At 38.2% G+C, this 13,833-nt stretch overlaps 1 protein-coding gene across 3 annotated transcripts in view; it reads right to left on the bottom strand.

Annotated features, from left to right (window-relative positions):
* Nucleotides 1–10,846: 10,846 nt before the first annotated feature.
* Mmut (methylmalonyl-CoA mutase) overlaps nucleotides 10,847–13,833 on the bottom strand; it is a 28,594-nt gene continuing 25,607 nt past the window's right edge. For all 3 annotated transcript variants that reach the window (XM_055612153.1, XM_055612145.1, XM_055612162.1), the window contains exon 13: nucleotides 10,847–12,959. In XM_055612153.1, coding sequence (XP_055468128.1) covers nucleotides 12,831–12,959 — 129 coding nt within the window. In that variant the 3' untranslated portion in view covers nucleotides 10,847–12,830. The remainder of the gene's footprint in view (nucleotides 12,960–13,833) is intronic.

Raw genomic sequence — 13,833 nt, 5'->3', positions numbered from 1 at the left:
AAACAAAGCGACTGCCTACAGATTGGGAAAGAATCATCACCAACCCTTTATCTGACAGAGGACTCATATCCAATATATATAAAGAACTAAACAAGCTGAAAAGCAACAAACCAAGTAATCCGCTTAAAAAATGGGGAACAGAGCTAAAGAGAGAATTCTCTGTAGAGGAATATTGAATGGCAGAGAAGCACTTAAAGAAATGCTCAACCTCATTAGCCATTAGGGAAATGCAAATCAAAACAACCCTGAGATTTCACCTTACACCCATCAGAATGGCCAAGATGAAAAACTCAAGGGACAACACATGCTGGAGAGGTTGTGGAGAAAGGGGAACCCTTCTCCACTGCTGGTGGGAATGTAAACTGGCACAACCACTCTGGAAATCAATCTGGCGCTTTCTCAGACAACTAGGAATAGCGCTTCCTCAAGATCCAGCCATACCACTCCTAGGCATATACCCAAAAGAGGCGCAAGTACACAAAAAGGACATTTGCTCAACCATGTTTGTAGCAGCTTTATTTGTAATAGCCAGAAGCTGGAAACAACCCAGATGCCCCTCAACTGAAGAATGGATGCAGAAATTGTGGTACATCTATACAATGGAGTATTACTCAGCAATGAAAAATAAGGAAATCATGAAATTTGCAGGTAAATGGTGGGACCTGGAAAGGATCATCCTGAGTGAGTTGTCCCAGAAGCAAAAAGACACGCATGGTATATACTCACTCATATAAACATACAACATAGAATAAACCCACTAAAATCTGTACATCTAAACAAACTAAGCAAAAGAGAGGACCCTAACTAAAATGTTCAATCCCCATCCTGAAAGGCAAAGAGGATGGACATCAGAAGAAAAAGAAAATAGGAAACAACCTCAGAACCTGCTACAGAGGGCCTCTGAAAGCCAGAAGAAAACAGGAAACAACCTTGAAACCTGCCACAGAGGGCCTCTGAAAGCTTCTGCAGTATAGACTGTCAAAGCAGATGCTGAGCCTGATGGCCAACTCATGGGCAGAGTGAATGGAATTCTATGTAAGAAGTGGGAAATAGTAAGAGCTGGAGGGGACGGGAACTCCACAAGGAGAGCAACAGAACAAGATAATTTGAACACAGGGAACTTCCCAGAGACTCATACTCCAACCAAGGACTATTCGTGGAGATGACCTGGAACCCCTGCATAGGTGTAGCCCATGGCAGTTCAGTGTCCAAGTGGGTTCCATAGTAATGGGAAGAGGGACTGCCTCTGACATAATCTGATTGGCCTGCTCGTTGATCACTTCCCCCTGAGGGGAGAGCAGCCTTATCAGGCCACAGTAGAGGACAATGCAGCCACTTTTGATGAGAACTGATAGACTAAGATCAGAAAGGAGAGGAGAACTTCCCCTATCAGTGGACTTGGGGAGTGGCATGCATGCAGAAAGGGGAGGGAGGGTGGGATCAGGAGGGGAGGAAGGAGGGGCTTATGGGGGGATACAAAATGAATAAAGTGTAATTAATAAAAAATTTTAAAAAAAAGGAAAAAAACAAAAAAAAATGGTAGGAAAAAAGGAGGCTCAAAAGAACAAGTAGGTTATTTGCCCCAACCCCAAATGGTGTTGAGTAGCTGAATGACAACTGCTTTCAGTACCTATCCAGTGTCCGTATCCCTGGTGGGCCTTACAGTGCTGCTTGCCTTTGAGCTCTAATTTGAGGACTTGGTAAACTGAGTCAGGAGGATTGCTAGATTAAAGTAAGTTTGGACAACATACTATAGTGACATACTATCTTTTAAAGGGACTTAAAGAGAAACTGAAACCTTGATGAAAGGAACAAAAAGAAGGAGAAATTTATTTTCACACTCCGATCAAAATCACAAACACGGCAGACAATTATACCCATAAAAAAAAAGAACAGAATCATGGTACTTCTGCCTCAGCTCCAAACACAATGTTCATCAACATACACACATCGTCACCTACACACATGCTCATCTGGCACATGCTCACAGGCAAATACATACACACAAACATGAGTGATAAAATGTCTCACATTATTTAAAATGAGAATAAAGAACTTGACAGAAGAAAAATGTATATAGAGATGTGTATGAAGCATTTCTCAGAACATTTCTTCCTTTCTACTAAGGTCCTCATGGTGTTCAGAAATCCTGTTCTCAATCTCTTCAGGAAGTGTCTTTCTTCATATACTAGGAATCCCAGATACTTGAAGCAAAATGGCCCCACTAAATCCATGTTTTTCCTTTGAGGTTAAATATTAGGGTAGGAGAAAGACCAGGAGCTAAAGCTCTACATAGTGACACACACGTGAGTAATGCCAACCTTCTGCAAGAACAAGCCCCGACCCCCTTTTCTCTACTCCTTTCCACATTCTACATAAATAATTCTTCACTTCCCTCGAACCTTTACAGCATCTCTGAAATCACAGCCCAGGTGTGTGAAATGATAGAACACAGATTATACACACCTGTTGGGAAGACAGTGTATTCTCAGCTTTAAGGAGAATAAAGATGTGGTCTACCTAAGGTGAATTTCCAGTGATACTTAGCATTCATGAGACTGTATTTTGGGCAGCAACTCTGACATCATATTGCTTGATATTTCCCTGCCACCATATAGTAACTCTTAGCTACTGATTGATTAAAAATTTGATATTAGAAACCATATCACAGAGGAAGACTATGAAAGACAGTCCTGATGAGACCTGATAGGCTAGGCTCAGATGGAAGGGGAGGAGGTCCTCCACTATCAGTGGACTAGGGAAGGGGCATAAGAAGAGATGAGGGAGGGAGAGAGGACAGGATTGGGGGGGAGTAATGGTGGGGCTACAGCTGGGATAAAAAGTGAATAAATTGCAATAACTAAAGAATTATATTAAAAAAGAAACCACATCATTTGATGCATAGCAAATGCAAATCTATAGTTATCTCATAGATGTAGAATTGTTTCCCTGATAAGATCGGACATTTTGGAAGAAAGAACACTTTTAAGTCTTGAGACAAAATTAAATAAAAAACTTTTGATACTTAGCCCCTTGTTTGTTAATTAGATAAATACAATACAAATATTTTGGATGCGAAATGTCCATATGAATGATGCTGCCTATCCAAACAAGTTTAAGCTGCGGGCCTGAAAACTATTTTGCTCAACCAAAAAGCAGTATGTTTAATTTATAGTTTATAACATTTCTTTGTGACCAGTAATATATTTGGTGTAATAATCTTGGGTTCCAATATGGATTGAAATTAAGAATTCTGCTATGACAAGACCAATATTTTCAGTAATCACAGTGGACTACAAAGTAGGCTGGTCATATTCCATAACCTGAGGAATACCTCCCTAAGTATAAAGGGATTGGCTACTCATGGGCAAGCCACAAATAAAATACTTTTCTGCCGGTTCACTGACTTCTTAGAACACTGTTGTCCCTCAATATCCTCAAATTTCTTAGGTATAAAAGGACAAAATACACAAAGTTTAAAATGTTAGAAATATTTTAGAAATAAAGGTTTTGATTCAACAATAATGTGCCTATTTGAAATCAGCAAGTTCCCAGGGAGATATTGAATTTAAATATTAAATATATATGTATGTGTGTATGCATGTATGTATGCATATATATATATATTTCACACGTGTTGGTGTTTTGCCTGCATGTATGTCTATATAAAGTTGTTGAACCCCCTAGAATTGAAAATACAGACAGATCTGCTATATGGGTGCTGGGAATTGAAGCTGGGTCCTCTGGACAAGCAGCCAGTGCTCTTAACTGATGAACCATCTCTTCAGCTCCCAAAACGAAGATATTCTCTTTTTTTCTCATTAATTAATTTATTTAGGTGACATCTCAATTGGGACTTCCCTCCCCCCCTCTCCTCCCAGTTCTTTCTTCTCACTTCCTCTCTCCCTAGGCCCCCACCTCCTTTTCTCCTCAGAGTGGCTAAGATCAAAATCTCAAGCAACAGCTCATGATGGTAATGATGTAGGGCAAGGGGAACCCTCCTCCATTGCTGGTGGAAGTACAAACTTGTACAACCACTTTGGAAATCAATTTGGCAGTTACTCTGAAAATTGGGAATAGTTCAACTCAAGAAGTTCATTTTTTTTAAAGCTGTTCAGAATAAGATATTAATGAATAATAAAAAAATTAGAAAATATTTTCACCCTCATCACCTTTTGTGGATGCCACGCTCCTCTAACTGTTCCCTTTTCCCTGAACATGCTGAGCTTCTGCATGTCTCTGCTCTACATCCTCACACTTCTGCTCACTGAATTCCTCCCATGGTTTAAGTTCCAGATGTGTCTTCATTGGAGTTTTCCCTTATTCCACAAGAGAAAGCTGGCCACTCCGTCTCACTTCCACAAGTCTAGGGGACCTCCTTCTTGGCAGGAAGTCACAGTTACAATGAGGTGTGTGTGCATATTTATTTTCATTTCTAAAGGTTAGACATGATGTGTATAATGCATAATAAATATGGAGTTATATAATAAAGATTTCTATAGCAATAGAACTCAGGATCTCAGAGAGTATAATCTTTCCATGCAGTAAATGTTTTATTTTGCTTTTACTGCACACTGCACAGTTTAAAGACCACACAAGCATTATTTCAGTCCTTCTACTAAGCAGTTTAGTGGGTCTCTATCATCCTTTCATTAAACAGAAAATGGCACCCAGATCTTACAGTGAATGATGACAATGTAAATGACTCTCTGTAGTTAATCTCAAAATGAGTAATGATTCCTTTAGTTGTTTTAGAAGTAAATTGACACAATCTCCTTCATACCTTCATACCCAGCTTTTTCCAGGTATATTCACAGTCACCGAGAACATGTTTAAAAGCATAATTGCCTTAAATCAAAAAGAATATGTTGGAGAATGCTTCTTGTCCTTCGGTACTTAATGACTAGATAATGATTTATTCTCTCTGGCAGAAAAGTGCACTAATATTGTTTGGATGACCATATATGGTCTGACACGACCAAAAACACTAGAGGGACAATAGGACAGAAATGCATGAAGTCAAGGAACGATGTCTCATGGAACCCGAGGATAACATCACATTGCGCTGGTCTCATACCTCTTTAAACTCCTGGGGGTGAAGCCTAACATTCATAGAAAGACTGAACACAAAATCTGTCTGTTGGCTGTACAGACACATGAAAATTATTGGATTTGCAGCTGCACCAAATTTAAGAGGGAGAGGAAGCCATGGTTAGTGTGCAAACCTGTCATCCCTCACAGGAGGTGCAAACTCAAGGCAACAGTGAGAACTCGTCTCGGAAAAGCAAAAACCACAATAGCAAAAACAAATAAAAACTTATTTCGTTTTATTTTTCAAAGTTGTTATATATTATAATTTAACAAATATTAATAAAAAAAATTCAGTGAAAACAATTTGCCTCTGATTTAAGAATAAAGAACCCAAATCACGCTGAAACAAATTACTGATTCCTGTACTTACCTTTGTAAATATTTCCAAATGATTATTTATTTTGTTTAATAGTCTCATGGTAAACAGTAAGACGCTAGAACAATAAAAACAAATCTGAAATAAGATGGCACAGGTCAAGAAAAATTAGTAACTTAAAATGAGTCAGTGTAAATCAAGTATGGGTTTATACAACAGAATTCAACAGTAATCTTACCTTCGTTGTGTTCCTAATAAACTGACCATCTTAGCAACCTTGTGCAGAACAGTCATACGCAGTTACCAAAATAACACATTCCAAATCATGACATAAGGAATGCCTAGATGGATTATTAAACAGATTTTTTTTTTTTTTTTCTGACAGTACTTATGGGCCAAGGATTTAAAAAATGAGAATCATGTCATACAGGGAAATAGAGTAATCCTGGGCTTACAGTGCCACCTACAGGTAACAAAGGAAAGACCAGGAGGATTTACAAACCAAAGAAAAACCACAACGTGCTATGCTTAATTAAGAAAGTAGGAGTAAATTCTTTTAAAATATTTATTAAAATCTGAAAGCATATTTCTCATTGATAAATGTAACAGCCAAGGGCCAGTGAGTTGGCTTGGAGGATAAAGGCACTTGGGAGTCTGACAATATGACTTTGCTCCCAGGACTCATGGGATTAAGATGAGAACTGATCCTTAAGGTTGTTGTCTGTGTTCATGTGTGCTGTAGCTCATATGCATGTCAACCCATGTACACACACACACATAGACACACACACCCAATTGTGCAAGTTTGCTTCCTGGTAATGTGTTATGCTGTGTTAAACACAAAGTTTGGAAGAGCAGAATTCATCCAGCTTATTATCACTGCTTTCCCACTCTAGGTGGAATATTTCATTTTAAATATATGCCACACTTTGTCAGTAAACAGATACTTGGATGTCTTCTGCCTATTAACGTTTATGAATAATGCCACTATGAAGATAAGTGTCAGTCTGTCAGATTGCTAAAATAATGTCCTATAGTCTCGATAGCCTAGAAAATATAGTAAAGTCAAAGACGAACAAGTACCCCTCTATTGAGGGGTGTGTTGAAAGCTCCGGCCTTCTTGTTGTAGTGGGACAAGGACCAGGATCTATGGTCTCTTCTTATTAAGACGTGCATTCCATCTATCTAACTTCCAAAATACCATCACACTGTCAGGATTCAAAACAAAGGCTGAGGACACACGAGTGAATGATGACTGCTGTGCAAATATGTGTTTGAGTCCTTGCACTCACCTTTTTAAAAGATTAAACGAAAAACCAAGCCTATGTAACTAGAAGGAACTGCTAGATGATGTGATAATCATGTCTAGTTTTCTGCAGGACTTACACTGTTTTCCACAGTAGATGAACCACAGTAAATCCCTACAGGAAACGTCAATTTCTCCTCATCCTAGCATTTGTTCATTTCCTGTCTTTTAAACTATTTAATAGACTTTCTTATAGGAGTAAAATGAAATACTGCTTGGTATCTATTTGCACTTACTTTAAATTTGGGAAGTAATGGTGGCGAATATCTTGTCGTGTGCTTTTGGACATCTATAGGATTTCTTAAGATAAATCTTTTAAAGTCCTTAGCCCACTTTAAAGTAATTATTAATTCTTTGAGAACTTCATACATGCATACAATGTACTTTGATGATATTCAACCCTATTCTTCCCACCCCCCCCCCCCAGGTCTACACCCCATCTCCACTCCTCTCAAATTTTGTCCACTTTTTATTGTCATTGTTTCATGTTTGTTTTTATTCTATGTGTGTGTTGCCTGTATGTATCTACATACATATACATGTGTATGCTTGGTGCCGGCAGAGGCCAGAAGAGTGCATCAGATCCACTAGAACTGTACTTACCATTGTGAGATCAGTCATTTATAAAAACACACTACCACAAACATTCTTCCTTTATGTAATTATACATTTCTTGTGTACCTAGTGTATTTTAAGGCATATTTTTTTATGTTTATGTCAAAGTTTTCCAGTTTTTCTTTAATGTTGCCTGTGCTTTTGATATCTTATCCAACTGATTACTGCCAAGTTCAGCCATCCCTTAGCTCTTTTATTTTTTTAAATATTTGGTCCAATTTTGAGTTTTACAAATGTTACAAGATAAGCATCCATCTTCATTTTTTTGTTTGTTTAGTTTTACCACCACCATTATCTTTTTTATGGGGCCTACTCTACTGCTCAGAGGAAGTTTTCTACTCACGCCACATAGGAAATTAAACACGAGCAAACTGTGTCAGTGGCATTGAGTGAATGGCATGAGAACAGAGTTCAGAAGATCAAGGCAACTAGGACTTGCAGGGCAGAGAGTACCAGAAAGGGAGTTACTTGTCGGAGAAAAATGCTAATAAGACCTCTCTGCCCATGCAAGTTGTGAAATTCCAATCAAGAAAAAACCAGCAAATAAAATATTTACACAGGACTGGGAATAGAGTGAGCTTCCTCCAGCCAGCATTAACAAATGCATTACAGTCAAATCCTCAGAATACCGCTCGAAAATGAAGCCATAAAATCCCTTTACCCCACTTTCTGCAGCCTCAACACTCTTCCTTTTAACTCTACAAAATTAACTTTTTTACATAATTTTTTTATTTTATACGTTTTTATTTTTTAATATTAATCACAGGTTATTTACTTTGTATCCCAGCTGTAGCCCCTCTCTTATTCCCTCCCAATCCCATCCTCCATCCCTCATTTCCTCCCTGCCCCTTTCCAAGTTTTTTAAAACTACCTCTAAAGGAGAACTTTTATGCCTTTGTCATAAAAGAATGATGGAAATTTAAGGTGATGAATATGCTAATTTCATTGTTAGACTCATGAAACAATTATGCATTTAACAAAACATCGTATCATACCCCATTAATATGTAAAAAAAACTATTCTTGCCTTTCTAACAAAATTAAAAAGTACAAAAGAGAAAAGAAAGAAAGAAGGAAAGAAAGAAGGAAGGAAGGAAGGAAGGAAGGAAGGAAGGAAGGAAGGAAGGAAGGAAAGAAAGAAAGAAAGAAAGAAAGAAAGAAAGAAAGAAAGAAAGAAAGAAAGAAAGAAAACAGAAAGAAAGAAAACAGAAAGAATTGAACTCAGCTTCTTTTACCTTCTTTAACTAGTCCTGAGGAGGAAAGGCAAAAGTAAAAGTTGTGAAAATTCTGTGTAATAAAGACTGTTATCACCATCCAAACTTGTTAGGTTTTAAATGGGGTAGAGTTCTCCAGAGAATACCTAGATGGGTCATTGAGCAATAAAGAATTTATCATCTGCTATGGACAGACAAGGTCAACATGGTGAGGGCTTTGAGGACAGTTCAGACTCAGTCACCATACACAGACAGTGCAGTGGGGAGAAGCAGAGGCCTATTACAGCTTTCTGAAGAGGGGAGGTTTCACAGCAGGAGCTTGCAGCCAGGCTTTCTGGTTCCCAGGCAGGAAGAGTATAGGGGCAGGACCCTTTCATGTGAACCAGTGGGAACCTAGTGAGAAATCGTGGTACAGGTTGCCTGTCAGCTAGGAACTCAGAGAATGTCTCAATAGGGAACCTCAATATATAAAGTATCTGCAGAAGGAGGACTGAGGCAGGGCTGAATTCTAACATCACATTCTTACAGATCCCAGTTGTAGAAGAGTTTCATTAAAGGAACTCTGGGAACAATATTTCTTAATGAGTGCTTTTGAGAAAACTTATTTACAAATACCTTGGAGGTAACCTGTTTGAATCAGTATCTTTGTTGTTCTTCATCAGTTTTTCTGTCACCAAATATACATTTATTGTTTCTATGTGTGAGGCTGTCATGTTGGACAGAAAACACGGATAGGAGTCTGTGGTTCATGTGCCTTTCTCCAAATAGGAGAAAGTATGCAAGCATACTCCAACTGCTAGTCATGTGGCCTCTGGGTTAGTCACATGAGATTACAGTAAAAGGTCAAACAGTTCTGTAGCATACACACACACTAAGTCAGTCTTTCCTGAATCTTTAGATACTGAGAAGGATTTTTATATTATAACTAGGCTCTTATTCAGTTGGCTTTAATCAAATGAAGGGCTATTCTGAATGGACCATTGGACCTACTCAGAGGGGCTAAAAACCTTTTCTCTGAAGACTCCAACAGTGGCTGTGCCTGCAGTTGCTCTCCCTGAGACCTGCCATCTTCCTGCCTGCCTGCCTACTTGCAGAGAGCAGCTGCCGCCTTGTGGTCCTTACTAGGTTTCTGTTCAGTTGTGTAAGCCAGTTCCTCATATTAACTCAAAGCACACACAATTCTCCCTGGTGAGTCTTCTCATTAAAGCCTGATAACAGAGGTTTTCTTTCTTCAGTTCCACACTGTGTGCAAAGGTCTGCTGTTTCTCACTGATCTGTTTATTCTAAATGTGCCCTATAATTACCACCAATCCTTCTCTTTTAGTTCCAGTTCCCATCCAGAAAGTTTAACAGTTGTGTCTTAATTAGGGTTTCTGTGCTGTGAAGAGATACCATGACCTCAGCAATTCTTATAAAATAAAACATTTAACTGGGGCTGGCTTACAGTTTCAGGGGTTTGGTCCATTACTGACATGGTAGGAAGCATGGCAGCATTCAGGCAGACCTGGGTGCTAGAGAAGGAGCTGGCAGTTCTACATCTGGATCTGAGGACAGCAGGAGTCTGTGTGCTACATATAGCATGAGCATATATGTCCTCAAAGCCTACTTCCAATGATAGAGTTCCTCCAACAAGGCCACACCTTTGGACTATTCTTTGGATTATTTTTATTTTTTTTAACTTTTATAAGAAAATCTATATAAATCAGCATTTTTCTAGATCTGAAAACTCACTTATTTTATGTACACAAGGTCACACCTCCTGATATTGCCATTCCCTATGGGCCAAGCATTCAAGCACATGAAGTATATATATTCAAACCACCATGTATGCTGTCCTAATCTTTTCCTGTTTTGTAATATGTGGTGACTGTGGAACATTTACTTTCTTTTCACACTCTGTCATTGTCCAATTCCAAAAGTTCTTTTGGCGAACACAAAGGCTTTGATCCAAAAGCAGAGAAATTAGACAGAATTGTATTTCCTTTGGAATTTTCTGAAACAAATGAATAGTAAAATGTTTAAATATCAGCATTTTCTACATATAATGATAAACACTTAATCTATACTAAGGCCAAATTTATCAACTGTGGATTAGGCTTCTGGGTATTTCAGGGAATTTGCAAATGGTGAAATTTTTTACTACTGGGTTTACTACTGGAGTTCAGGTAAAAAAAAAAAAAGATAAACATAAAATCTAGTATCTTTTGATGACTATTCTTCTCAAAGTGGTATTCAAAAATAAATGTCAGAAATTATAAATAGCAAAACATGTCATGCCATGCCATCCAGCATATAACAGAACACATCACAGGAACAACATATTTATTGAATATGTATTTTATTAAAAAGTACACAAAATGACACAAAGAATATATTGCTGACCTTGAAGTCTTTCAAATGAGAATAATCATGATGCTCTCCCGAAATTCATGTTATGAAAACTAAAATGTATTATAGTGTAGTTTATTTTTTTTAGATTTATTTATTATGTATGCAGTGTTCTGCCTGCATGTATGACTGTATAACGGAGAACAGCACTGACCTCATTATAGATGGTTGTGAGCCACCATGCGATTGTTGGGAATTGAACTTAGGACTTCTGGAAGAGCGGCCAGTGCTCTAAACCTCTGAGCCATCTCTCCAGCCCATAGTGTAGTTTATTAATTCTACAGCAGTACATGATTATGCCCTCCACACTATCTGTAATACAGAAGTTTACAAAAGAACCTTTGTTACACAGTTCACCTTTGTTGAATACCCCATGTTAACAAACAATGATTCTCTTCCTTCAATAAATGAATATATAAGGGTTCTTTGGACTATTTTTATTTTTGTAACTTATCTTTAATAAAAAAATCTATAGAAATCATCATGTTTCTAGATATGAAAACTCACTTATTTTATATAATAGATTTAGATCGCCATGCTAGAAGAATTCACATGACCATCAGCACTTCCTTTAAGGAAATGTTCACAAACATCTTTTCTGGAGTTTTGAGCCAGGCCTGACATTAATAATATTATTCTCATGCTAAGAAGGAACTGAAGCAATCGTGGAAGGCATAACTGCTTGTGTACCCTATTACATTGTGCAGGGGATGACGCAATACTTTTATTCAAGCAATGGTAGATCTGACTGAGGATCATAACCTCAATCTATTTCCATCCACAAATTTCCTCCACAATTTCTTCTAATATAAATTCCATTATTTTATTAATACATTAACACAGAAACTTGAGTTTCTAGTACTCAAATCAACACTAAATTGAAGTAATCAATTTTTTTAATTTTAATTTTGTTTTTTAATATTAATTACAGTTTATTCACTTTGTATCCCAGCTGTAGCCCCTTTCCTCATTCCCTCCCAATCCCAGTCTCTCTCCCTCATCTCCTCCCATGCCCCTCTCCAAGTCCACTGATATGGGAGGTCTTCCTTCCCTTCCATCTGACCTTAGCTTATCAGGTCTCAACAGGACTGGCTGCATTGTCTTCCTCTGTGGCCTGGTGATCAAAGAGTCAGCCACTGAGTTTATGTCAGATAGAAAAACCTAAAGGGGACAGGAGTTCCACAAGGAATATTTTTAATTTTCATTTTATTTTTATTAATTACATTTTAATCACTTTGTATCCCAGCTGTGATTTTTTTAAATTTATTTATTATTTATACAGTATTCTGCCTGCATGTGTGCTGGCAGGGCAGCAGAGGGCACCAGATATCGTCATAGATGGTTGTGAGCCACCATGTGGGTTGCTGGGAATTGAACTCAGGACCTTTGGAAGAATAGCCAGTGCTCTTAAACTCTGAGCCATCTCTCCAGCCCAAGCTGTGAATTATTTAAATGTAAAGTTTAATTATTTGCCAGACATGGTGGCTCATACCTTTAATACCAGCACTTGGGAGGCAGAGGCAGGTATATCTCTGTGAGTTTGAGACCAGCTTAGTCTACAGAGTGAGTTCCAAGACAGCCAGAGCTACAGAGTGAGACCCTGTCTCAAAACAAAGCAACACAAAACACAAGTTATTTAAAAATAATTGTATTATTATCTCTAAGCAGTACACCATTTTAATTTTCTGAAATAATGTACTTTGGAAATACTTGGTTAGATGATTTTCAGAGATTTTCATATTTTAACTCAGGCTCTCTAAATATGTGTATTAGCATGACTGCACATTTATAATCACTGCCTTTTAATGAAAGGCTTCCAAAGCAAACACATTAACAGGTGTTTGAATTACCAGAAGACATAGTTTTACTACTCTCTTCGAGTATAACTAAAGATCCAGGTGTTACGCAGATTGCTGCTTCTCTGCCAAACACTTCTCAATGTCATCAAGCACCTGAACGGCAGCCTTGGGAATCCGGGTTCCAGGACCAAATACATTAGAAACACCAACTTCATACAGAAAGTCATAATCCTGTTGAATAAATTTGCTTGATTAATAGAGACATGCATGTGTATGTGTGTGTGTGTGTATGTGTGTGTGTGTGTACACCTTTTCCTTTCTACTGTGTCAATGTAAAGCTTTTCCTTTCTTCTCCAACATCTGAAACTTTCTCAGCTGGACACTGTTTGCATGTGGAGCTTATACGAAAACCTTCCTTGACTGAAGCAGCTGATAACTAGCAGCACTGTGCTCACACCCCAAGTCTAAACCAGAATTCTGCCCAGTACTGTTTGTGATCCAAAGCTATGTAGTCCTAATGAAGGAACTGCACTTAAAAACCTAATTTTCTCTCTAAGTCTTTACTGCTTGTCATTCTGTGTTAAACTAAGTATCATGATATGTCTCTGATATGTAGATATGTATCAGTCACTGGTGAATAGTGGTACTTTGAATCTGACCTCATGATAAATCACTTTGGTCCAGGAAGACCAGTTGTTTTTCTGTTCTGCTGCCACAGTCCTTAGCTTGATTTAGTGACAGCTCGTGTTTTAGTGTAAGGATTCCCAGGGCTCGAGTCCTGCCACAGGCTTTAGGCTGAGTTAGCATCAGAACATGTTTGGCTCTAACACTGTGAGCCTTGACCCATACCGTATGGGAAGGTGGTCTGGTCTGTGTTTAACTGTTGCAACACTAGTCTTTTCTGCATTTTCAAATAATCAAAATTAGACAATAAATTACAAGTCACACTGATTATCCACTATGTGCCTCTTCCTACCTTGGCAGAATTCTAACAACACTAAGATTTTTGAAATAGCATTTAACATGTACTCCTGAACCTGTGTCCTTCTCCCCTGTATTTCTGAGAGAGGAGACCATGCCCCTACTTTGTATCCCCAACACCGAA

Source organism: Psammomys obesus, unplaced genomic scaffold (genome assembly GCF_907164565.1).
Source record: "Psammomys obesus unplaced genomic scaffold, mPsaObe1.curated_primary_1811, whole genome shotgun sequence".
Lineage (NCBI taxonomy): Eukaryota > Metazoa > Chordata > Mammalia > Rodentia > Muridae > Psammomys > Psammomys obesus.
The sequence above is the reverse complement of the archived record's forward strand: the minus strand, read 5'-3'. Positions and strand labels throughout refer to the sequence as shown.